The sequence below is a fragment of the Dromiciops gliroides genome, chromosome 1 (genome assembly GCF_019393635.1).
Source record: "Dromiciops gliroides isolate mDroGli1 chromosome 1, mDroGli1.pri, whole genome shotgun sequence".
Classification (NCBI taxonomy): Eukaryota; Metazoa; Chordata; class Mammalia; order Microbiotheria; family Microbiotheriidae; genus Dromiciops; species Dromiciops gliroides.
In genome coordinates this window covers 159,148,164-159,175,811 of record NC_057861.1, presented here as the reverse complement: position 1 = coordinate 159,175,811, position 27,648 = coordinate 159,148,164, and the positions used below count along the sequence as shown (strand labels likewise).

The window sequence follows — 27,648 nt, the reverse complement described above, 5'->3', positions numbered from 1 at the left end:
TCTTTCCCACCCCCTACTGCTAGTACCCTCCTTCTAAGATTCCCTCCCATTTATACTGTACGTATTGTGTACATACATAGGTGTACATGTGGTCTCCCCCATTAGATGTGACCTACTCGAAAGCAGGGACCACATTTTTGCTTTTCTTTGTATCCTCAGTGCTTAACAGGGTACCTGGCAAATAATAATTGCTTAATAAATGCTAGGTGAATGACTGATAGTTCCATCTAATCTCTTCATTGATCTTCTTGTCTCCAAGAAAGGTAAGCCCTTTTGCTGCCCTTAAAATTCATCAACTGCCTTAGTTTACCTTCACAAGATGCTGAGACAAAACAAATCATATAATGTCTAAGTTCTTGGTCATGAGACTCTCTAAGTTTAACTAGACTGGTACTTCAAAGATGGACACACGATCTATCCTCAGCTTGGGTACAAGAAGCCTTTTCAGTTATATAGAAATTGCTAGGGCATAGCCTTCGGAAACCTTCAAGGCCACAATACAGCACCAGGGTAGAACTTTAGCTTAGGTATACAGCCTATGTGTACTTTGGAACAGTGGCTAGAGAGCTGGCCTAGGTGCCAGGAGGATCTGGTTCAAATCCTGCCTCTGACACATACTTGCTGTGTGACTTAACCTCTCAATGCTCCAAGCAATACTTCAAGGTACAAACTATCTGTAACTTCTTACCAAAAGAGGAAGTTCCCTCCATTAATAAAATAACCAAACTATCAGATGAGAAAGGTAACACAAACATTATTTGCTCTAGAAGAAAGCAAATTTCTTAAGGGTTGGGAATGTTTTCTTCTCTAGGAGCTTTACATCCTATTCTAGAAAGCATTGTGTTACAAGCTGTTGTTGCTGTTCAATTGTGTCTGACTCTTTGTGACCTCATTTGGGATTTTCTTGGCCAAGATACTGGAGTGGTTTGCCATTTCCTTCTCTGGTTCATTTTACAGATGAGGAAACTGAGGCAAATAGGATTAAGGGATTTGCCCAGGGTCACATAGCTAGCAAGTGTCTGATGCCAGATTTAAACTCAGGTCTTCCTGATTCTAGGCATGGCGCTTTATCCGCTGCTCTACCCAGTTGCCCACTGTGAGGTGTGTGTGTGTACACATATACACAAATATACATGTACACACACACACACACACACAAAAGAACCAGGCAGTTTCTTGGGAGGCACAGGCATTGGGGATCCTAATCCCTCCTGGAAGGGGAGAGCATATGTATTGTTTGTATATGATGCACAATGAAATTCATGTAGTCAATATATCAATACTTCAAAAAGGTACGATTCAATCAATATGGATCCTCCCAGGATCAATCTAGATTGCAACCCCTCCACAACTTGGAAAACAGGATTTAGTGGTTTTATTCTATACTTGCTGAGATCATATAAGACATAAGACAATCCTGGTGGCCAATCTGCTAGTCATGATCCTCTCCAAATTTAATTAGGCTGGTTGTCAGATGGCAAACATACAGTCCATCATGGGGTCCATACTCAAAGCCTTTCCATCTTGGTAAGAAATGCCAAAGCTCAAAGACAGCTTAACCTTTAAGAACCTAGGGTCACCTCCAAGGCATGGTGGAAAAAAGAAGGTATGCTTCAATTCATGGTATTACTCCCCTACTCAAAAATCTTCAATGGTTCCCCTCTGCCTATAATATGAAGCACAAAAGCTTTAGCCTGGCATTCAGTATCCTTTATAATCTGTCCCCAATTTACCTTTCCTAATTATGTCCCAACATTCTCACACATGCACTTTATCTCATCAATAGTGTTCACTCACTGTCCCTCAAAAATACCTTATACTTTCCCACTTCTGTACTCCATGTCCCATCTCTACCTATCAAAATGGCAAGCATGTTTATTCATTCAAGAAGACTTTATTAAACATCAACTATGTAGAAGGCACTATGTTAGGCCTTGGGGATACAAAGACAAAAATGAAATAGTTCTACCCTCAGTCAGTCCAGAAGCATTTATTAAGAGTCTACTATGTGGGGGCAGCTAGGTGGCACAGTGGATAAAGCACCGGCCCTGGATTCAGGAGGACCTGAATTCAAATCCGGCCTCAGACCCTTGACTCTTACTAGCTGTGTAGCCCTGGGCAAGTCACTTAACCCCATTTGCCTCACCAAAACAAACAAACAAGAGTCTACTATGTGCCAGACACTGTGCTAAGCATTGGCCACCCAAAGAAAGCAAGACAGTCCCTGCCGTAGAGAAACTCACAACTTCATGGGGTAGACAACAAGCAAACAAATATGTACTAACTATATGTGTGTCGGGGGAGGGGAGGGGATAGAGGGAAGCTTCACAATTCTAAGTGGTAGAAATAAGAAGGGAGAGCATTGGGATAACCTATACAAATGCTCAGAGACTGAAGATGAAAGATGAAATGCCAAGTTTGGGAACAGCGAGTAGATCAGTTTAGATTAAAGGAAGAATGCAAAAATGAGATTAATGTAAAATGAGTCTGCAAAGACAAGCTGGAACCAGACTGAAAGATTTGAAATGTCAAGCTGAGGAGTCTGTATTTTATCCTAGGCAAAGTGAAGCCACTAAAATTTCGTGAGGAGGGGAGTGACATGGTCAGGCATGTTTTAGGAAGATTTATTTTTCCAGTTGCTTGACAAATGAATCTGAAAATGAAGAAATGAGATACAGTGAGACTAACGAATTTATTACAATAAACCAGGCAAAAGGTGATAAGGGGCTGAACCAGGATGGTGGCTCTGTAAATGGAAAGGAGAGAGATTCAATGGATATTATGGACATAAAACTGACAAGGTTTAGCAACTGACCAGATATTGGAAATGGGAGAGAAAAAAGAACAAAGGTGATGCTAAAGTGGTGAATCTGGGTAACTAGGACAGTGATAACCTCAGATACCCTCAACAAAAACAGGGACGCTTGGAGATGATGAGTTCCATTTCAAACATTTTAAGTTGGACATGCTTTGGGGACATCCTGAAATGTCAAATATGTAACTGGTGATGTGGTACTGGAGCTCAGAAGAAACATTACACATGAACAAGTAAGAAATAATTAGAGGGTGATTTTGATCAACCTCAACATTTGCTATGAGTCTATTATTTGTAAAGCACTTCATAGAGTCTACAACAAGTAAAAGATGTCGTCTCTAACCAATAGTAGCTCATAACTTAATTCAGCAGACTATCTCCAAAGGTAGAGTTTATAAACACAAACAACACATTGCCAGAAACTGAACATAAATTCTAAGGGGACTGTTGGAGTGACTGTTGGGGGGTTAAATTATAGCTTGGTGTTATTATTCTAGGCATACTTCACAGAAGTAATGGAAGCAAAGTTTAAAGGAGAAATGTTCAACTTAAAGAGGAAAAAGAAAGCATTCTAAGTAATTTTTAAAAATGGATAGCAAAAGGAATTCAAAGGATAACAAGGAAGAAGGGAGGGAGGGCACCTAGGGAAGAACCGAAGGTAAATTAGGGAATTAAGGAAAACAGAGAAAGAGAAGCATTAAGAGAAGAGGGATTTACCTAAAAACAAGGAGCCAGGTCCAGGTCCAGGTTCCAAGGTCAATAATGTGGTTCTGATTATAAAGAGGTCAGACTGAATGATAGCTTTGAAACCAAGAGGCCAATAAAAATATAATAGTATATGGTTTCTTTGTGGAGGGAATTTGAGCCCAGATCTGTGATTTCTTTATAGATAGGGAACTTCAAATGAAGAAACCTGTTCCACCAATACAGATCTTGTAGCAGACAAGACACTGGACTTAAGAGTCAGCAAGACAATCAGTGCAGTTCCCTCCAGTGAAATGGATTAGTTGTGGGGCCTTGGGCAAGTGACAACCTCTCTGTGCCTCAGTTTCCTGTCTGTAAAACGAGGAAGTTGGACTCAATGACCTACAAAGTCTCTTTGAGCTCTAAATCTATGATCCTAGGATTTGCATTGTCCAGCTACTAGGAAATTCAGTGACCTGTCCAGGGTAACACAACCAACTGATGACAAAGAAAGGACTTGACCCCAGGTCTTCCTTACTCTCTATCTTACTATACCACACTAATAGTGTGATGTACAACCAGGTAAGTCAGCAGGCATGGACTATTGCTCTTGCTATAAGAATAGCAAGGAAAGAAAGTATCATTACACAAAGAGTTATCATTGTAGACTGGAAAGTACTCTGTAGTAGAAGTCAGAAAATCTGTGTTCTAGTCTCCTCTTTGCCAGCAGGTACTAGTCACATGACTTTAAGTGGGTCACAACCTTTCTGTGCTTTACACTTCAGTTTATAGCTGAGGCATGGTACGAACGGGATTTGAATTGTATAAACTGAGGTTCCAGACTAGAAGTTCTTTCAAAAAGAACCTTTAAACCTTTTCTTGTTTAGTCAAAAAAGGGGAACAGAACCAGGCATTAATAAAAGGGAGACAATCAAGGGCTCGAGATCTTACAAGAGATATGGGGTGAAATACTGGGAGGGAAGCTATAGCAGCAATCTACCAAGCAAAGCCTTGGTTAAGAATTTATGAAATTATGCAGGGTAGGTGGCAGATCTCCTTCTGGAACTGGGCACCATCTTGGCACAGGTGCTTAAAATAGTGGTTCCCAACTTTTTCTAGTACATGGACCCCTTTTTAACAAGCAAAAACTGAAAGCTCCTCTCAATAATTCCAGGAAGTATTATACACATTATCCCGATTTACAGATAAGGAAACTGAGGTTAGACTTGCCCATAGCAAATGACCATTAAGTCTCAGAGATAGGATTTGGACCCAGGTCTCAAGTGACTAGAAGCCCAAAAGTCTTACTGCTAAACAAAATTGCATCTCAATAGGAGGTGTGTGCTTATTTATATAATCTGAGATACTTTAAAAATAGTTCCGGGGGGCAGCTAGGTGGCACAGTGGATAGAGCACCGGCCCTGGAGTCAGGAGTACCTGAGTTCAAATCCGGCCTCAGACACTTAACACTTACTAGCTGTGTGACCCTGGGCAAGTCACTTAACCCCAATTGCCTCACTAAAAAAAAAAAAAAATAGTTCCGCAACCAGTTAGGGTACTTAGCCCAGGGGTTGGGAGCTACCAATAAAGAGAATATTTGGAAAGCAAAGAATCAAGAAAAGCAATCAACCAGTATTAGCACCACCTCACAAAGGGAGGAGACCAAAACAACAACAACAACACTAGTAAAGACAATAAGTACATAAAGAAGTAGTAAATTCCAAACTACAAATGAAGGACTGAAGAGAAGTCCAGGGACATCCTAAAAACTTCATGGAGGAGGTAGGATTTGTCCTGGAAGAAAGGAAAAGACATTGCCACATGATCAAAGGGGGAGAAGCAGGAGAGTTTGGGAAACATTGAGAAAATCCATCTGACTACAGCATACAATGCATATTAGAAAAGTGAGAAATAAAAGGTCCTTAGAGTCCTATGATTCCATTACTAAGTCTAGTTAGCAATAAGCATGATAAATTGAAAGAGGGAAAGCCATTCTCTTACCACAAAGAAACTGGTAAAGGATTATCTTCATGGCTGTAAATAGGGTTCTATTTCCAACCCTATATTACTCAGCTTAATAGTGACTTATTTTTAAATTTAGCATCTCATTTCATTCCCTGACTTGAGTAATCACTACCAACTTTACATGATTTCCTAAAAGGCATAGTTTGAGTTTCAGAGCTAACTTAAAACTGACAAACTGTGAAAAAGAACACAATCTCTGGAGGCCAATCAAAAGAAGAAAGGATGTTTAGGAGGTTTTTAACTGTTCATCTTATTTCTTTTATTTCTAGTTCAATTTTCTGATTCTCGGTTTTAGATTCTTATCACTATGAGCATTTCTAATCAGCTATACTTAATTAGCTGCCTTCAATAAAATCAGGTATATAAATGTCTATATCCAGGGCAAGCTGGGGTATTGCAAGTGTGAGAATACAAAAAATTATATAGACAAAACTTCATTAGAGTTCATCTAGTGCAGCCTCTCTTCATTTTCAGATATGAAAAAATGGGGCCCATGAATTCAAAGTATCTTGTCTATGGTGGATTATACAGTTAGTTAAAGAAGAGGGCAGGGGCCTAGGACTTGAGTATTCTGATTCTCAATCTAGTGGTCTTTCCACTATACCACACAGCTTTCCATGTTGACTGGAGTTTTAAGTCTCAGTTTCCTTAAAGGAGATACACATTCTAATAATAATAATAGCAAACCTTTATATAGCACTTAGCATGCTAAGCACTTTACAATTATTATCTCATTTGATCCTCACAACAACCCAGGGAGATAGGGGATATTATTATCCCTACTTTACAAAACAGGAAACTGAGGCAGGCAGAGGTTAAGTGGCTTGCCCAGGGTGGAACAACTAGGAAGTGTCTGAGACCACATTTGGACTCAAGTCTTCCTGACTCCATGCCTGCACCACTATAGTTCTCCTGCTGTATCTATTTTCCTCGGGAGAGTGAAGGAACTCTTTTTGTGGAGTATAATGCATCTCTCCAGGCAAAAAGAACTAGAAACCTGTAAGGTTATATTGGAGAAGAAAACAGAACAAGCGCTTTAAAAAATACTGGCAATATTATCTCCATTAGCACCTGAGAAGGGGCTAAATGACTATATCTGACAGGGCATCAACCAAGTTCAGGAAGATGCCTGACAAGACACTGATGCTGCATTGCAAAGAAGGAATCACATTACTGAGGAGGCCACAAGTCAGCTGTCTCAAGCATGGGTTTCCAACTTCAGAACCATCATGTGAATGAATAGCTCTTCATTAAGCTCCTTCAGGTCTTCCTGAGACATGATTCTCTCCTCCCCTTTAGACTGGTCTGTGAACTCCATTTCAAAATTGGTTATAATACATCTTGGAAATTCATTTTTTAAAAACACCATTTTAAAACCTGGCCTCCTCTGCAAATACTACTTTCTGGGTTCTTAAAGCCTTCAGGAGACCCAGGCTGGGAATTAGAAAGAAACCTTTCAGGGCGCACATCATTGAACCTCCCCTCGAATGCCATGCATCAAAAGATGTATGTTGGCACCAAGGCTCCTAAAACAGGCTGCTGCATCCATATCCATGCACTGCTAGCCACCTGTTCTCACCTCCTCCAACTAAAACTTTATCTAAAACACATGTTTCCTGAGTTGCCTCTGACCTGAGCAACCAGAACTTCTTCCATGTGCCTAACAGGTGAAAGAAGAGTGTGGCAGGTACCAAAATGTGTGGACAGGTACGCATGCACACACACCCAGGGGATCATTCACAGGAATCCATCCTCAAAACACTGCCCGCAAGAGAAAGGAGACAAGCGGCCCAACAAGCAGCCAGCACTACCGGAGTGCAGGTAACACTATTCCACACCCACACCTCCCTCTGGCCACAGACATCTTTCCGGGACCTCCTGGAAGCAGCACGCCAGAGCGGGAGCGGCAGACCCATCCATGTGCAGCTCGCTCCTCGCGCTTGAGTCGCTCTCTCCCTCCCGCACTCGCTGGAGCTCCCAGCTTCCCCCCGGCCCCTCGCAAGCACTCTCACCTGACCGGTGATGCCAGTGATGAGAGCCACCTTCCTGGACTTGTCCATCTCGCCATCCCCGGCGCCCCGGTCGCTGGGGCAGCGTCCCCGATCCTGTGCCATGTTTCTCGAGGGCTGGAGTGGAGTGCGAGCCCGGTGGCAGAGAGGGCAGAGTGTATGTGCCCGCTGGCGGTGTGCACAGCCTGGAGGAGGAGGAGGGGCAGAAGGAGGAAGAGGAGAAGAGGAGGAGGAGGGGGCTCAGAGCGCCCGCGCTGCCACAATCCCAGAGCCCGGCCCACAGCCAGACACTGACAGGGGAGGGAGGGGGAAAGGGGCTGTCTGGGGGGGGGGAGGGCACAGAGCGGCGGGCTCAGCCGGCCCCTTACGTCATGAGCGTCATCCCACCGACGTCCATCAAGGCCCCGCCTACTTCCCACTCTTAGAGACTGTACAAAGCCTGTAGCCCTCGGCCGCCACAGCTGTGAGGGCGGGGATAAGGAGAGATCTTTCCAGGCCCGCGCCTGGCCCCACCCCGCCCCGCCATAAGAATGCGCATGCGCATGAGGCTGAAGGGGAATGAGGAAAGGGAAGGGAGACACTGAGGGCTGCTGTGAGGACCCGGAGAAGCATCTGGAACCTATGGGTAATGGGAGGCCACCTCAGAGGGAGACGTGAGAACCGGAATCACCGAGCTCTGCTCTGTCACGCCCACTGACGGGCAAAGTGAGGCGCACCGGGATGGGAGTCATATGTCCTGAGTTCGAGTCCTATCTGTGATACTTTTGGTGCCTGGCCTGAAAAGTGAAGGGGTCCGACTTGAATGACTTATCATTTAAATGGCAAACATTTATGTAGCACAAAGCGTCTTGCAGGAACCCGGGCACAGAGAGGTTGAGTAACGTGCCCAGGGTTACACAGCTAGTAAAGTCCGAGAGGGTATTCCAATGGAGGTCTTCCTGACTCCTGGTATAACCCTCGACCCTTGGTGCCACCAAGCCCCATCACTGATAATACCTGCTCCTGACTCCCCTTCCACATACTGGTGCATGCAATTAAAGGATGTACTTGACAGCCAAAGGACCCGGTTCCAGGTCCCATTTCTGCTAACTCCAAGGCTTGTGACTTGAGCAGGTCACAACCAGCTGTAGGACTCATTTCCCTCACCTATAAAATCAGGGGACCGGGCTAGGCCCCCAAAATCCCTTCTACCCCGCTTCAGATCTGGGATCTGGGATCCTAGTGGATCCCAAGGGAGCTGGGAGAGACTGGAAATTACCTTCCTATACTTACTTATTTATGTGATAAAGCCAGGAGTGACAGTGATAGAAAGAAGTTCACAAATAATCCCTGAAAACTTTCTCGTGTTTGTTGGGGGCATCTATTTCTCCTTCTCTATAATTTGTGCAAAAATGTCTGAGTTCAGGAATGTTTGGTGGTGACCCACATCTGGCCAGCTTTTTAATTCTTACCATTATTCTTGGTGATTTTAGTTTCACATGTGGAGACCAGGCACTAGGTTCCAAGTGACTTACATTGAGGATGCTTATCAGAGAACTGCCGGGGAGGGAAGGATTTGGAAAGTTGGAGAAGCTTAAGAAAACTTTGATTTCTTCATTTTAAAGTAAGGGAACTGAGGACCTGAAAAGTTAAGTGACCTAACTAGGACAAGATGAACTGAAAATGGAAAATCAGGGATTAGCTTCAACTCTTCAGACTCCAAATGGAGTCCATTTTTCTTTCCACTATATCATGCTACCTCCATTTGAAAATGATTTCATAATCAATAAACTTGCATTAAGCACTGTCTACCACTATGCTCTGTACTGGGAATGCAAAGACAAAAAAAGAAACAGTCCTTGTCGACAAAGAGCTTATTTTCTAATAGGAAGAACATGTTGCCCACACATATATGCAAAATAGAAATGAGGTAATTTGGGATGAGGTAGCAGCTAGGTTGCCCAGTGGGTAGAGCACTGGACCTGGAGTCAGGAAGACCTGAGTTCAGATTCAACTCATGTGAGACCATGGGCAAGCTGCTTAACCTCTGTTTGCCTTAATCCACTGGAGAAGGAAATGGCAAACCATTCTAGTATCTTTGCCAAGAAAACTCCAAATGAGGTCAAGAAGAGTTGACATCACTGAAAAACAACTGAACAGCAACAGATATACTAGGCACTGTGCTAAGCATTTTTTTTTACATATATTATTTGCTCTTAACAACCCCGCAAGATAGGTGCTATTATTATCCCCATTTTTTGGTTGAGGAAACTGAGGCAATGAGAGGTTAAATGACTTGCCCAGGGTTACATAGCTCGTAGTATCTGAGACTGAATTTAAACTCAAGTCTTCTTGACTTCTTGACACTGCGCCACCAACACTCACTGCCTGCAAAAGCCACAAACCTGAATTACTGAAAGGATAGTAGGGCCATTTATAGAAATTGGGAAGTTTGGAAGAAGAGTGGATTTAAGAGGAAACAAAATTAATTCTATTTTCAATATGTTGATTTTAGGTGTCTATTTAAGACAGTCAACTAGAAATGTCCAATAAGCAGTTGAGTACCCGGAACTGAAAAAAGAGTATATGGGTGAATATCTAGATCTGGGAGTCATCTGCAGAGAAATGATAATTAAACCAATACAACCTGATGTGGTCACCAAGTGAAAGAATGCAGGGAGAGAAGAGTCCAGAACAGAGATTTCCCTTGGACTATTCTAAGATTTAGTGGGTATGTTCATAAATGATGATGTGTCCAAGGAGGTTCAGTCAAACAAGTAGAAGAACCAAGGGCTGGTATTATGAAAACTCAAAAAATAGATAGTATCCACTTGGTAAGGGTAGTCCTTAGTGTCGAGTGCTACAGAGAGATCAAAAAGGATGAAGTTAGAAAAAACGATCAACGGTAATTTTGGAGAGAGTATTTCCAGCTAAGGGAAGAGGTAAGAAGCCAGCTTGCAAAGTGATAGGAAGTAAGAGAAGAGGCAATAAGCTTAGACAGCTTTTTTCCTAGAATTTTGGCTGAGAAAGGGAGAAGAAAGATATAGAATGATAGCTTGAAGGGCGCTCAACTTCTTGAACTCCTGAGGTTGCCTTCCAGACTGGAAATATGAGAATTGCTGTTTAGTTACTTTTGCCAAGTTGAAATACAAAGCAGAAAAGGCAGCCAAGGGCCAGGGACCAGATTCAGGCCCTTCAAGGCAGTATATGTGCCTGCTGCTACATATGAGCAGCCACAATAGTTACAGGGATGGAGGAGGAGGAAGAGAAATCTTCCCACCATGAAAACCACATAGAAAAGGCTCACACTCAGTGGAAGAAAGAAAGAGAGATCTGGAAAGCAGACACTCCTTTTAAAGTTTTCTAAGTGGGAAGCATCTTTTTGCAGCAGCCTCCTTCCACTGCTATCATCATGGCCACCAAGGAATTTTGATACCATCTCAAAGCACCAAGTCTTTCAGCACTGAAGCAGCATGCATGACCCACCACAGGTGCTCCTTAAAGTTTTCTGGAGGGCACAGGTCCCATTCCCTTGAAGCTATCAACACTGAGTGAAGTGGCTCTCCATGATGCTACCCCCTAGCCACTGATCATAGGGAGAAGAAGCCCATGGTGTCTTAAACACATCATACAAGCTACACTGCTGGAATCCCAAGGAAGTCCAAAACCCCTAGCTGATGTGGAACTTCTGAGCATGCCACGTGCTTGGGGACCTAAGCCTTGTTCTGGGTTTTGCATTTTGCCCCCTTAACTGTGTCACCTCCCATGGAGGGACATTAAGAGCAAGTCTTTTGGTGCATTTTGGTACTTTGGCCCCTGTGCTGGGGCCTTTTCCCTTTCTGTGTCTTCATGGAGTTGAAATAACCATGATCTAGGCATTCCCCACTCTGAGCTCTGGGCCCAACCCAGGAGTCCTAGAAACAGCTTTAGTTTCCTTAGCCTATGATGGCAGTCTGTGGCAGCCTTGGCCGTGTTCCTGAACATCAATGTTTGGGTTACATTTACTAGATGTGGTGCTGGATATCAACCTATTCTTTTATATCTTTTTTCCTATTTCCATGGAATTTAATGAGGTTTGTTTTAGACTGCATAGGTACTATTCTCCACTGCCTAGTTTCCTTCCCCTTCCCTCTCAGCTAGAACAAAGTAAATGTTTGCATAAATTAAAAAAAAAAAAAAGGCAACCACATGATTGCCCATCAGGAAGTGATATCTGAAACAACTCAGAGATCACTACCACCAGGATGAGCCTAAGCCATGCTAAGCTGCTCAGAGAAGGCAGAACTGAGGTGAAGGTGAAGTACCTATTTTGTAGTTGAACAGAGGAATTCATATTTTAATGTTTTATGTATCAACCTCCCAAGAGACTACCTTCAGTTGTTTTTTAGTCACGTCTAACTCTTCATAACCCTATTTGGAGTTTTCTTGGCAAAGATACTGAAGCAGTTTCCCATTTCCTTCACCAGCTCATTTTACCGATGAGAAACTAAGGCAAACATGGTTAGGTCACTTGGTCAGGGTCACTCAGCTAATAAGTGATCAAGGCCAGATTTGAACTTAGGTCTTCCTGACTCCAGTCCCAGTACCACCTAGGTGCCCCCAAGATACTATACAATAGTAAAATAGGAGTTACGGTTCACTGTATCATGTTTTAAATATTTGTCAAAGCACACTTAAGGTCCTAAGCATTTCTTTTCTGGTAAATAGGTACCCTATAATTGATCTACATTTTACATTGAGTAACTTTCTAGAAAAGACCTTTGAGGGAGATACTAGACATGAACCAAACCAAAACTTTCAAGAGATTTTTCATGGGAATCTGGCATGTTAATCTGGCATTACAAGTCAGAGAGTGTGAGAAGAACTCCTCTTTGTGGAGCCAGATTTCCCCAGGGTTGAACCTGAACCCAGAAATAAAGTTCCTTAGTAGAAGAGAGTACTCCATCCCATTACACCATTGGTCTTTATGTAAGTATTAACTTCATTTCACAGATAATGAAACAAAAACCCCATGAGGCTTGTCTGTAGTCCCACAACTAATATGTATAGGAGCTCAAACTCAAACTCAGGTCTTTTCCATAGTGCCATGTATTTTAGAAGACATGAAAGAAGTGTATGAATGAAAAATCTGAGAGACATAGTAATATAGGAGGTGAAGAAGGGGTTAACAGACAGACCTAAGACCCGAGCTCTAATTTAGATCTGAGCTCCAAGAGGGGCTATAACTTATAGACCCTAGTTCTGAAAGGGAGTTGGAAGTCTGGCTCCTATTAATTACCCCCATTAATCACCACCCACAACAAAAACATAAAGAACCAGGTCATAGAGACCTTAATTACAACAAAAACAATAGACAGGTTATAGAAATCCTAATTTATGGAAACTAGGCCTGAGAATGAGAAACACAGGGACACTGACCATGGCAAGTTGAGGTAACATGCACAGTTAAGGCCAAATTTGTCCCCAGTTCACCTTATGACATGTAAACCCCAAAAACACACCTCCTCAGAAAAAGGTACCCGCCTCGGGGGTTGGCTTGGGGCCCCAGGAAGTCCAAGTTAAGATAGGCTCTCCTCTGTACCTCCCTAAGGTGTAGATTATTATAATGAGACTGATAATCAGTTTATCCATACTGTAAATATAACTGTCTTTTCTTTCCCTAATAGAGAGATACCTTTCCATTTTTCTGCTACTCTCCCTGTGGTCAACAGTCTTTCAGTAAAACTTGGAAAACTGAGTCACTGAGTCTTGTAATTCTTTGGGATGACTCACGATCAATCTGATCGATTAAGCCCACCCCACATCCATAATTTCTTGGTAGATAACAATCATCTTATTAATTATGGCTAGCAATTAATTAACAAAATGTGTTCAGTGGCACTCCAAAAGATTAACCTTAAGGGGCAACTCAATGCTTAAAAAAAAGCTTTTGGAGAAGAGTGTGTACCTGAGGGTGAAAATCAACTCTGATTGGTTAGCAGTCAGTGAGAGGGTGGACATATGTTTAATGAAAATGTGGGTAAAAAGTCTTCAGCTCCATCTGTGGAGAACTGTGACCTAATCATGAGAATCAGCCACCCCTAGCAATCTGGACAAAAGAATCCATCTTTACCCAGACCTTGCTGGCTGTTTTTCCCCTTCATAAGCTGGGTCACCCTAAATTCTAATGGAAGGTCCCAAGGACAGGAGCTTGTTTCCTGAGGGCAAGATCTCACCCAGACTAGATTCTGTTTGGAAGATTTTCTAGTTGGGTGAGATCTCACCCAAGATAGAAAGACAAGTATTGGGAGAATTTGGGTAATCTCATCTATCAGCAATGTCCTTCACAAGGACTAGGCTTTGATTGTTGAAATAGGGAAAAATAACCTGGAACACCCCCCCCATATATTAATTGGTTATTAATAATTATTCCTCTCAAAGTGATATGGCTCACTTTTGGTAGAGTTGTGACAAGATCCAACCATTCTGGAAAGCGATTTGGAACTATCCCCAAAGGACTATAGAACTGCATACCCTTTCATCCAGCAATACCTCTGCTACATTTTTACCAAAAACATCCCCAGAAAGAGAAAAATACCTATTTGTACAAAAATATTTATAGCAGCTCTTTTTGTGGTGGCTAAGAATTGGAAATCAAAGGAATGCCCATCAATTGGGGAATGGCTAAACAAGCTGTGGTATATGATGGTGATGGAATATTATTGTGCTATAAGAAATGACAGGCAGAATGATTTTGGAAAGGCCTGGAAAGACTTATTTGAACTGATGTATAGTAAAGTCAGAAGCACCAGGAAAACGTACATAGTGACAGCAATATCATTTGATGAAGAATTGCGAATGACTTACCTATTTTCAACAATAAAATGATCCAAGACAATCCTAAAAGACTAATGATGAAGCATACTATACACCTCCAAAGAAAGAATTGATATTGATTGAACACAGACTGAAGCATGCTATTTTTCACTTTCTTTCATTTTTTTCTTTTATACAATTTTCTTATACAAAATTACTAATATGGTAATGTTTTATATAATTGCTCACGTATAACCTATATCTGATTGCTTACCACCTCAGAGACAGGGGAGGGGAGAGAGAGAAAGAGGGATAAAAATAGAAACTCAAAACTTTAAATAAAAATGTTTATTATTTTAAAATAAAATAAAATGTTAAATAAGAAAAAAGTATGATTCCTGCTAATGAAAAAGTAAAATTGTGTGCCCTGACTTACAAAAGTGCCCACAATTATCTTTTTCTACTTAAGCTAACTGTAACAATGACTATAATTCCTTTTGGTTAATACAAAAACAAAGAAACAAATAAAAATTATCCTGCCTTTATGAGATTTCAGTCAGTCAAAAAGCATTTATTGTCTACTGTGTTCTAGGCACTATGCCAAGTACTGAGAATGAAAAGAAAAAAAATATTGTCCATGTGTTCATGGAGCTCACATTCTAATGGAGAAGACAAACCTTGGATAACTTTACATACAAGATAAATACAGTGAAAATGGAAGGTAATCTCAGAAGGGAAATAATAGCATTTGGGGTTGTATCAAAGATGATGACACACTGAGAGAACGAGCTACCATCAATAATCTGCAAGGAGAGCAAGAAGAACAAGCTTTGTTTGAGGCCTTCTCTTTGGTACTTTTTGCTTAGTTCTTTTTTCCCCTTGCACTTCCAACAGAGGAGAAGAGGATTTTTAGCTCTTCCCCCTACCTCCATTGTAATAGTAGCAGGTGGTCCATGTCTTTGCCTAGATGACCATGAGTTCCATACTACCTTCTGCTCTGTTTTTGTTATTGCTGTTGTTGTTTTTACTGAATACAGATCAAATTGATATTTCCAGCCTTGGCAATATCCTGTGAGTCAAAAATGAATGGACAACAGAGACAGCTAGGTAGCACAGTGGTTAAAGCACAGGTCCTGGATTCAGGAGGACCTGAGTTCAAATCTGACCTCAGACACTTGATACTTACTAGCCGTGTGACCCTGGGCAAGTCACTTAACCCTCATTGCCCTGCAAAAAAAAAAAAAATGAATAGGTGGATGGATGGATGAACAGATGGATCAATGGGTGGATGGATGTTAAAGCATTTCTTAAACAGTTACTATGTGACAGGTACTCTAATAAGTGCTGGGGTTACAAACTGAAAAATCAAGAAAGCCCCTGCTCTTGTGCTATGCATGGTAACCTTTCCATAACATTTTCAGGTGTCATGGACACATTACTAAATTTGGCTTTGATCCAGACACATGGTGGTAAGAAGTGTTATAGATTGCATAACTACCTCAACCCTGTATTTTTTTTTTTTTGGTGAGGTAGTTGGGGTTAAGTGACTTGCCCGAGGTCACACAGCTAGTAAGTATTAAGTGTCTGAGGCCAGATTTAAACTCAGGTGCTCCTGACTCCCGGGCCGGTGCTCTATCCACTGCACCACCTAGCTGCCCCTCAACCCTGTATTATATAAAGGAGGGGAATGTAATATGATTGATATATATATATAAAGAGAGAGAGAGAGACAGAGAGACAGAGAGAGAAAGAGAGAGAGAGAGTTTGAGTATGAGTTATATTTTGAAGAACTTTTACTGTTTAATTTGATCATTGACAATGCTATGCTAAGGATTAGTAAAAACCCAGTAGTTCAACAGCTCAAGAAGTGAGTCCAGAAACAACCAGAGTCCAGTTTTCCTGATGAGTCCAAACCAGAGTCCAGTCTTTCCTGATGACCACTTGAAGAAGACAAGATCTCAAAGATTTTAAATGAACAGTTTCATTTTGTTGTTTTTCTTTTTTCCCTTCTGTTATTATATACACCATTTGTAACATGTCTTCTCTGCAGAGGCCCTCCCTCTGCAGGCCAGTGTCAAAGCTCCGGTTCGTGAGGGACCGCCCCTCTGGACAAACTTTCCTTTCTCCCTTTTCTATATTGTTATTAACATATTGTTTGTTAGCATAGGGTATTATATTTTGTTGTTTTTGGCTGTTTCATTGAGCAAACCACACATGTTTTTCAAAGAAACAAAGGGAAGGAATGTGGTAAAAAATTATTTGTGGTAAAAATTATTGGAGTTTTAGCTGACTCATTTGGGAGGGGCCACACCTGGCCCACCCTGAAGTTATGTATGCTACTGAGGTCAGAAGGAGAAACCTCTCCATAGGTAGTTTTTAAAGGACCTCCCCTTTTGGGGGAGGAAGACTGAATGCTCCCTGTGGGGAGGCTGAGGCGCTTCTGGAACGCTAGTTCTCTCTCTCTTCTGCCTTTCCAGTGGTGTGAGCAACTGCAGATGTCCCAGGTGTGGTGAGTGAAGACAAATTCCTTTGAATTAGCTTAACTGGAAACAAACTGGGGATTGTATAGACTTAGGTTAGAGCTAAGAGAATTTATCTGTATTTTTCTCTACTTCCTTATCTTTGATTTTTATTAATTTCACCTTTGTTGTTTAATTAATTCCCAAGTAGTAAAATCTTATCCTTTTGTGGAAAAGAAGCTGTAAGGCTCCTTTCTTATTGGCCTGGGAGAAATATCTAAAAGGGCAGTTTGGAGCGGAGGGAACTTTGAACCTAGAGGTCACTCATTATTTCCGGGACCCCAGTAGTCTGGCAAGTCACCCAATTAACTTTCCATATATTAGATTTGGCCATCACACTCTCAAGGAGCTCACATTATAATTGAAGGGGAGCATAAATAAAAGAAAGTTCAACTGTAGAAGTCCTAAGGTCTGCAGCAGGTCATTTGGCAAGGCCCAAGAGTCCTTAAGTTACATTAGTAGATCAGATTGGTGCTGAGCTCTGGAGGGTTTAGAGGTGCACCTGAAGGTAAAGCCTTGACTTAAGGAGGCAGGGAAAGGGCAGATGGTAAGATCTGCATGGGAAGAAATGACAAAAGAGATGATTTCAGGCAGGAGCTCATGCAGGGTGAGATGATCATGCACAACCAAAAGGAACAATTTATACAATGACAACAATCATTAAAGAAAAACAACTTTGAACAATTAAAATTCTGATCCAATCAATGACCAATCACATTTTACAATGAAGCTTCATTTCCAGCACCTGACAGAAACCTGATGAACTCAAAGTATGGAAGGCAACACACATTTTGGTAAATGGTCATTATGTGGATTTGTTTTCCTTGTCTATGTTTATTTGTTTCAAAAGAAATTTTCCCCCTAATTTTCAGATGGAATTTTTAAGTCCTATAGGAAAAAAAGGAAAGTAAAGGTGATTCCAAATTTTAAAAGGAGAAGAAAAAAAAAGAGGAGGGCCATTGAAACATTGTTTAAAAGTACATAGATAAGTACAGAAGATAGTTCAGAAGGAAGTAGTAGCAAGTATGACAATGTTGAAACAGGTTAATTTTCCTTCCTTCTCCTTTAAAGCAAGCAAGCAATAAGAAATAGAAATGTATGGATTCATATGCCATCCCCTATTTATGTTCTACAAACAGGATCAAATTCTATCAAGATTTCTTCTTCCCCCACAACAGAGATTAATTTTCCAAAAAAAGGTGACAAAGTTGTCACCTGAACATCCTCTGCCTCTCTTGGCAGATCACCTAAAGACATAAAAAGTCCTATGCATGTAGATTTAGGGACTCTGATTTGAGGGATGCTTGAAGATTGCACAAGACAACACACCCTGCCTTATTGACCTGATGCCTTTTCATATGGAGTGGGGGTGGTGGAGGAGGGAAGCTGTTGTGTCTAAGCTAAGTAAAACAATATCCTAATTGCATATCCTTGCTGTATTAGACTTAAATAAACTTTCTTTTATTAAGGGTTCAGTTTCTTACTTACTTACCTGTGCCTCATTTCATCACAAAATCTAACCTGAACCAACAGGATGCCAGCATCAGGGTTGCTCCTAATATATGGCATAATCAGTAATTGGGATGAGATGCTCTTATCACTGATATCATGGTGGAGTTGGGGGGAAAGGGCCCAGAAAATACAGAGGATGACATGATTGGATGGCCAAAAACCACAGGATATCATCTGGTGGCCCTTGTCTATGGAGCGTCCTCACAATGGAACACAGAACAGGCTCTCACTCACATGGAGTGATTAGCTCAGTGGGAGCTGGAAGAGGTTGTTTAGGAAGGTAAAGCACCAAGTCCAGAGTTCCCTGGTCGTTATGGATACTCCTTCAAAAATGCCAGGATTGCTAGCATAATAAATCAGAAAATTAGTTGGTTCCATGCAGTCACCCACTAAAGACAGAGTTTTTTACTTTTAGGGACCATGTAATGAAAGCTGAGAGGCAACTGGTACAAGTGGTGATTGTGCAAAAGAAAGGATTTCTGCTTATGGGGTTTAGGGACTAACAGACTACAGACGGAAACCCACTATATGATTCCCAACCTAGAGCTTCGGCTTCCAGAGACTCTGTATACCACTCAGGTCAGAGCCACGAGACAGGAAAAGGACAGTGGAAGTAAGGAAGATACTTGAGAACTCCCATTGGTGTTTTAAACACACACACACACACACACACACACACACACACACACACACACATCCCCAAAACCAAACATCTTATTACTGGTCCTGGAAGGACTCACCTAACACTGTTGATATACCCCACAGTGAACTTCTTGAAGCCCTGCAGTTCCAAGGCTGTGAGTTGCTTTGGCCATGTGTGTACTATAAGTTTATGCTCACCTTTCTCTACCACCATCCCAATGGACCCTGTATGTACTTGTGAGAAAATGCACTCCAGGGATGGGGCTGAAATGCTTTATACCTGCTTTGCCATTTGAGCATATGCCTTTGCTAGAAACTGAGTCTACTGGCTAATTATTAAGAGGAAGCTTGTGAGTACAGGGTTGGGAGGAGAGTCATATACAAATACAGAGTTGCCCCAAGAGCCCTGAAAATAGTAGCAGCTAGCCTTCTGAGGCAGCTAGGTGGTACAGTGGATAGAATACTGGACCTGGAGTCAGGACTCATCTTCCTGAGTTCAAATGTGACCTCAGATAGTTAATAGCTGTGTGACTCTGGGAAAGTCACTTAACTTTGCCTCAGTTTCCTCATTTGTAAAATAAACTGGAGAAGGAAATGGCAAATCACTCCAGTATATCTGCCAAGAAAACCCCAAATGGGGTCACAAAGAGTTGGACATGACTGAAAAACGACTGAATGACAAAACCAATCCTTCTGGGAACCCAATCTGCCAATGCTGATACTACAAAGAAATAAAAGGGAAACTCATAAGACTTATTAGAACAGATGGTTATTATTCCCTTCTAATAGTTCACTTAGTTATAAATGATACTACCAGAAGAAAACCTGAAAATATTACCCAAAATTACAAAGTTTTAGGCAAAAAACTGAAGACCAAAGGGACAAAAGTTGGAATGAAGAATGTATTTTCTGGTGTCTTACAAATCAAACCAAAAGGGATTTAAAGAAAAAAAAGGTTAGGGGAAGGAGCAAATTGCCTATTCATATCCACCAAGATCGATGGTATCCATCGATCATTTAATAAACATTTATTAAGCATATACTACATGCCAGGAACTGTGCTAAGGATTAGAGATATGAAAAGAAGGAAAAGACAGTCCCTGCCCTCAAGAAGTTTACAATCCCATGGGGAGAACAAAATGCAACAAATATTTACAAAGCAAGCTGTAAACAGGATCAATAAGCAATAATCAACAGAGGGAAAGCACTGGAATTCAGTGGGATTGAGGAAGACTTCCTTCCTTCTTTGGGACTTAAAAGAAGCCAGGGAGGTCAGTAGTCAGAATAGATAAGGGCAAGTATTTTAGATATCAGAGATAGCCAGAGATAATGCCTACAGGAAGAGATAGAGTGCCTTGTACTTGGAACAGCCAGCAGACCAGTGTCACTGAATTGAAGAATACATTGGAGTATAAGAAGACTGGAAAGACAGGAGGGGGCTAAGTTATGAAGGACTTTGAACACCAAGGAGTGCATTTCATATTTTTTCCCAAAGGCATGAACTGGAGAAAATTATCTCACCATTTTACCATAGAGGGGTCTGCTCTCAACAGTCTCTAAGGTATTCTGATCTATCCTCTATTCAACCACTAAAATGATTTTCCTAAAGTATCTACAAGTCCAGCCATGTCACCAGTCTACTCAATAAACTTCAGTGGTTTCTTATTGCCTTACAGATGAAACTGAGGCTGAGAGAGGTTAAATGACTTGCCCAGTGTCATACAGATAGCAAGTTTCTGAGACTGACTTAGAATTAAGATCAGATAACTTCAATGACTAGGGTAGCTAGGTGGTACAGCTGATAGAGTATTGGGCCTAGAGTCAGGAAGACTCTTCTTCCTGAATTCAATTCTGGCCTCAGACACTTACTAACTGTCTGACCCTGAGCAAATCACTTGACCCTGGTTGCCTCACTTTCCTCATCTGTAAAATGAGCTGGAGAAGGAAATGGGAAACTACTTCCTTATCTTTGCCATGAAAACCTCAAATTAAGAGTCAGATATAGCTGAAAATGACTGAACAAAACCAACTTCAATGACTTTAAATAAAACAAAGAACATAGACCAAAGCTCAAAATAAAATCATATAAGCCTGAATTAGTTTTTAACTTTGTTATAATTTTGGTTTTTTCTGTGATAGAACCAAGTAGGACACTACTGATAAGTTAAGTTAGCCTCATAACTTGAAACCTTTTCTTCCCTGGGATTTTGAAATTTGTTTCATTGTTAAAAGGTGGTAAGATTTGAAAGATCATGGGATTATAAATCTAGAACTAAAAGGGACTTCAGAGCCTCTCTAGTCTAATTAACTAATTTTACAAATGAAGAATGCTTTGTAAACATTATAGTGCTATGTAAGCATCAGTAATTATGATTACTACATAAACAACAACAACAACAACACTTATACATATATAGATGGGGCCAAGTCTGGAAGCAGGCACAGAGTAAATTATCTATTATTATTATTGTTTTGTTGGACTTTATATTTTGTCATAGGATCAAAGATCCAGAGTAGGAAGAGATTTCAGAAGTTTTTTAGTGTAAACTCCTCATTTTTTTGATGTGGGAACTGAAGCCCAGGATGGTTGGGTTGCAAAGAGAGTAAATGGTCAGGCCAAAATGTAACCTGACACTGCTCTGACTGCCAGTGCAATACTCTTTTCACTTTAGCATCCTGCTTTTTCTCAAATATTTGTTTATTAAATATTTTAAATTTTAATTATTTTCAGTTATTAATTTAACTTGCAAATTAAAATATTTTTAAAATTCTCTATAAGAGGCAACATCATATACCATGAACATGAAGAGAGGAGTTATCTCCCTATCTTTGTACCTGACCTCTTCTGTAACTTTCAACAATGTCAATTGCTGTAGCTCTGTACCCATAATCTTTTGTCAATCAACTTTTTGGAAGTTCAAACACATCTTCCTATAGACTCTGTTCCCAGGCTAGCCCACAAAGACATACTTAGCTCATGATGTGATCGAAAACTTGGCCACTCTTGATAACATTGCTTCTATAGGAAAGAAGGTTCACAGATCCAACCACTATTACCAAGAGCACATTTCCCTCATCCTTAACACCAGCTACAAGGGTTCCTTTGATGACTATTCATATGGAAGACTGAAGTAGAAGGAAAGGCTTTTGGGACTAGAAGGAATGGGAGGTTCTAGAGTTTCACAGGGTCTAGGAGGAGGGAGACTGGACATTTAGAAGAAAGCCTGGGGCTCCTGCCTGAGTGTAAGCTCTGGAAGGGGGATGGGGTCTGTGGCACCATGATGACAATAAATTACTGGAGGCTAGATGTTCGGATCAGAAGAAAGAAGAATTGTAGGATCCACCTGAAGTGACAGTTTCCTTAAAGAGTCCTGGAAGTACAAGGAAGACAGTCATAGCTATTCATATCTTCTGGTGGTTCATAACTCAGGCATTTAGAAATAGGGGTTTGCCTGGGTCCTGGTCTGATAAATGGAAATAGTCATGCTACTGCCCTAGGGAATTGGGCAAAGCCTGGAAAACATCAGACTACATCAATAAATCTTAAGATACAACCTTGAATTCTAAAACAAACCCCATATGCTCTTCTGTTAACAGAACATTAGAACACTTCCTCAGAGAGTACATCACCAAACATCTTATATATGAGCTTGTTAGGGCATGCAGGAAGAGTTTTTTACAATGGAAGGGAAAATGGGGAGGGGGGAGGAGCAGGCAATTCTCGAACCTCACTCTCACCTGAACTGGTTCAGGGAAGGAATACTATTTATGTCCACAGTTGGACATAGAAATTCATTTTACACAACAGGGAAGGTGATAAGAGAAAAATGGAAGTGATGGAAAAGGGAAAGTAGATTAAGGGAGAAAATGGTCAGAAGCAAAACAGTCTTTTTGGGAAGGGATAGGATTTTTTTAAAAAAAGGATAATTTGAAAAGAATAGGCTTCCTGTGGGAGGTGATAATGAAGCTGAGCCTTGAAGAGTACTAGTGTTCAAAAACAATGAAAGAAGAAGGAAGAAAGGGTGTAGCCTGTGCAAGATTACAGGGGTGTGAGATTGTTTACAAAGAAGGTTGTTTACAAAAAACAGCAAATGGGTGGGTCCGATTGAAGTGTAGAAGAGGAATAATCTGTAATCATCTTGAAAAGGCAGGTTTAAGAAGGAAATAAGAATAGCTCCTAATATGTGCCAGGTATTGTGCTAAGTGGTTTTTTAAAAAAATAAATATTATCTCACTTGATCCTCTCTACATTTGATCCACTTTACATTTGAGGAAACTGAGGCAAATGGAAGTTATGTGAATTGCTCAGGGTCGCATAGCTTGTAAGTGTCTGAGGCTGGATTTGATTTCTAATTTGCAAATTAGGAGAATCTATATTTTATTCTAAAAGCAGTAGGGGTCATTGAACGTTCCTGCATTCTTGTTCTGTTTGGGAGTTTTGAGGTTTACCAAATACTTTGCTTCTATGTTCATTTTCTTCTGTATGTTGCATAACTAATCTGTTCCACAGATTGACTTTTCCATTTTTATGGTCAGTACCAAATAGATTTGATGATTATTCCTTTACAATATAATTTGAGATTTGGTAGTGTTGGGACTTTTCACTTTTTTTTTCATTATTTCCCTTAATCTTGACTTTTTGTTTACCCAAATAAATATTTTTATTATGTTTTTCTAACTATTAAAAAATCCTTTTTTGGCTTTTGTAGTATGGCACTGAATAAATACATTAAGTAGTATTATAATTTTTTATTAGCATGGCCCAACCACAAGCAATAAAATATCTCTCTCTCCCTCTTTTTCTCTCTTCCTATGAAAGTATTTGATGATATAAATTTTACTCTCAGTACTGCTTGGCTACATCCCAAAAATTTTGTTGTGTCATCTTGTGTCTGAAATTATCTATTTTCTATCGTTTATTCTTTGACCTATGAATTATTTAGGATTATGTTATTTAGTCCCAAATTAATTTTCAATCTTTTCTTCTCTGGCTATTCATTGAATATAATTTTTATTGCTTTATAGATACAACCTTGAATATATAGATATATCTAATATTTTTGCTTTCCAGAATTTATTTATGAGGTTTTTATGCCCTTGTTTTTGTAAAAGTTCAATGTTTTGCTAAGAAATATATTACTCTCTGTTTCTATTCAGTAGTCATCAGAGATCTATCAGATCTAGCTTTTCTAAAATTCTTTTCAGATGATTAACTTCTTATTTATCTTCTGATTAGATTTGTCTAGCTCTGCAAAGGGTACATTAAAATAACCAGTGATTATAGTTTTACTCTCTATTTCTTCCTGTAAATTGATTAGCTTTTTCAACATTTGGACACTATGCAATTTATTTTATTTTATTTTTTTTTTAGGCAATGGGGGTTAAGTGACTTGCCCATGGTCACACAGCTAGTAAGTGTCAAGTGTCTGAGGCTGGATTTGAACTCAGGTACTCCTGAATCCAGGGCCGGTGCTTTAACCACTGCGCCATCTAGCTGCCCCGATACTATGCAATTTAATGCCCACATATTATGTTTTGATATTAATTCATTGCCTTTGGTGACTTTATGCATAATGTAGTTTACCTGTTAATCTCTTTTAAATAAGTCTATTTTTGTTGTTGCTTTGTCTAAGATCATGTTTTCAATCCTTGCTTTTTTTTTAGTTTACCTGAAGCATGGTAGTTTTTGCTCCAGCTCCTTATTTTTAACTTTATATGACTCTTTTTGAAGTTTTAGATTTGTTTCTTGTAAATGAGATATTGTTTGAGTCTAATCTACTCTGCTACCCTCATGCTTTTTATCAATGAGTTCATCCCATTCATGGTTCACAGATCACAGTTATGATTGCTAATTGTGCATTTTCTTCCATCCTATCCTTTTATATATATATATTGTGAGATTTAAAATTGGATATACGAGCATTAAACTCCCCGTTTTTAACTTTTCCCATCCCAGACCACTAAGAAAAAGAAGCCTCTGAGCTTTAAATCAGTGAGGGATTAGTTTTTATTGCTTGGGAATTAATTAGACAACAAAAGGTGATACCAATTAGGGAAATAGGAAAGTAGAAATACAAATGAATAATCTTGGATCTAAAAGCTTAGCCTATTTTCCTTTATAAAACTCACTGAATCCCAAACTGCCCACCAGGTTGAGAACCAGCACACCCAAAGGCGAACACAAACCACGTGCGCCACCACGGCTAAGTTGAAAGCCAGAGAGAGCGAACTTCTGTTCCTCCCTCAGTTTTAAACTGCTGTGCCGGAAGTTTGTCATGGTCTCCTCCCCAAAAGGGAGGTCCTTCAAAAGCCACTTCAGTAGCATGCGCTCAACTCTCAAATGATTGAGCTAAAACTTCTGTTTTTTACCAATATATATATATATATATATTGGTAAATATATATATATATATATATGTATATATATATATATACATACATACATACACACACACATATATATATACACACATATGTATATGTTTTTTGCTGGGCACTGAGGGTTAAGTGACTTGCCCAGGGTCCCACAGCTAATAAGTGTCAAGTGTCTGAGGTCACATTGGAACTCAGGTCCTCCTGAATCCAGGGCCTATATGCTCTATCCACTGCACCACCTAGCTGTCCCCAATATATTTTTTTACCTTCTTTGCCAATTATCCCTTTCTCTAGAACAAAGAGACTGTTGGGAGAGTAGTGTACTCAATGGCATATATTTGATAAGATCTGCCTCTACCACTCTTATCTTCCCTTCACCCAGGTTAACTCTTTTTCTCTTTCCTTTTTATTCCCCCCTTCATATCTCATGCTCCACCTTCTGAAGATGGAATTTGTTTTGCTTATAACCAACCCCTTCATGAATTTGCCCTCTCTCTTCTTATTCTCCCTCTGTCCTTTGATTGCCTGATGAAGATGAATGAAATATGTTTTTTGGGTGAAGAAGTGCGAAGAGAGAACTACAATTTTCTTTTTCTTTTTTTTTTTTTTGAGAACTACAATTTTCAAAATGTCCATCTGTCATTCAAAAAATTTGCCCAAGTAAGGTCCTTTGTTTTGATCACACTGCAGGGCATTACATCTTAAGGACAGACAGACATGTAAGAATTCCTATAAATAATATAAAAATATTTTACCTAGAAGCTGCTAAGTGATGCAATGGAGCTGCCATAGAGCACTGGAATTAAAGTTAGGAAAACCTGAGTTAAAATCTAACCTTAGCTATGTGACATTGGACAAGTCATTTTATCTCTGCCTGTTACTTCATCTCTATATAAAATGAGGATAATAATAACATTTCAAAGAGTTATTGGGAGATATAATAAGATTTTTAAAGAGCTATGTAAACATTAAATCACTATACAAATGTTAGCTATTCTTATTATTTTTTATTACTATTACCTTTCATTCCTTTGGGCTTGCTTTCTTATTCTTCAGTCCAGTCACTTGATCCATCACTAATCCCTCTGCCAATACTGATTGTTCAGGCGTGTAGCTGTGTGTGTATGTGTGTATGTATGTAAGTATCTGTGGTAGTATAATTGCACATCAATATATACATCCCATTATTAAGAGCTGCTTAACAACAAGAAGTAAATAGGTGCAGAAGAAATAAATGCAGCAGATGTAGATTGCTCCTTATGAAATTTTGAGGGTGAGGAGAGAAAGAGGACACTGAGTAGAATAGTCTCTACTTTAGTAAATCATTACATCATGCTTTCTGCTTTATTTTGAACCTTTACAGACTATTTTATTCCTTTTTAGGGCACTAAGAATATCTGTCAAAGGTTTAATTACCAAAATTTTAAGCATATGATAGGGTTAAATTAAGAGTGCTTTTTACCCAGAGGTTTGCACTCTAAAATTTCTGTATCTGATAAATCTCAATGTCCTAATTTGTCACTTTTATCTTGCCCATATTATTATTATTATTATTATTATTATTATTGTGAGATTTAAAATTGGATATTAGATCATAAATCTCCCCTACTTAACCCTTCCCTTAATTCATCTCCCAGACTAGTAAATGGAAGAAGCTTCTGGTTTTCTAGATAGAGCCTTTATTGTATATAAGGTGTTGTTGATTAGAAGGATAGGAAAACAGAAATACAGTACAAATCGTCTTAAATCTAGGCTGTCTATATTCCTTATAAAAACTCACCAAACCGATTTAGGCCACCTTTGGAGTGAGTCAGACCGTCTGTGCCGCGCCGCCCGGAGTCCCGCCAAGCCGGCCAAAAAAAAAGGCTCCTCCCGTTCTCTCCACCCCGGAAGTCAAAAAAACCCGGCAGGCAGTCTGACATGCGCAGCAGGCGGACTGTACCCGGCAGGCAGTCTGACATGCGCAGCAGGCGGACTGTACCCGGCAGGCAGTCTGACATGCGCAGCAGGCGGACTGTTCATCTCCTCCCCAAAAGGGTGGTCCTTGAAAAACTGGCGTCTTTCAGTTATCCTAACCGACTGTTAAAAACTTTCATATTTTACCACATTTCCCCCCTTTGCTTCCCCAAGAAACGGAATGTTTCCTTGATGGAACAGTAAAAAGAATATAATAACTTTTGCTGACTAATAATATGCGAACAACAATACAGAAAAGGAAGAGAGGAAAGTTTTGTCCAGAGGGGCGATTTTTTTTTTTTTTCTCATGAACCGACGCTTTGACATTAGTCTTGCA

At 40.2% G+C, this 27,648-nt stretch overlaps 1 protein-coding gene across 1 annotated transcript in view; it reads right to left on the bottom strand.

Moving 5' to 3' along the window:
• GMDS (GDP-mannose 4,6-dehydratase) overlaps nt 1-7,850 on the bottom strand; it is an 803,594-nt gene extending 795,744 nt beyond the window's left edge. Inside the window, exon 1 of the mRNA XM_043975422.1 lies at nt 7,537-7,850. Coding sequence (XP_043831357.1) covers nt 7,537-7,638 — 102 coding nt within the window. The 5' untranslated portion in view covers nt 7,639-7,850. The remainder of the gene's footprint in view (nt 1-7,536) is intronic.
• Between the last annotated feature and the right edge of the window lie 19,798 nt (nt 7,851-27,648).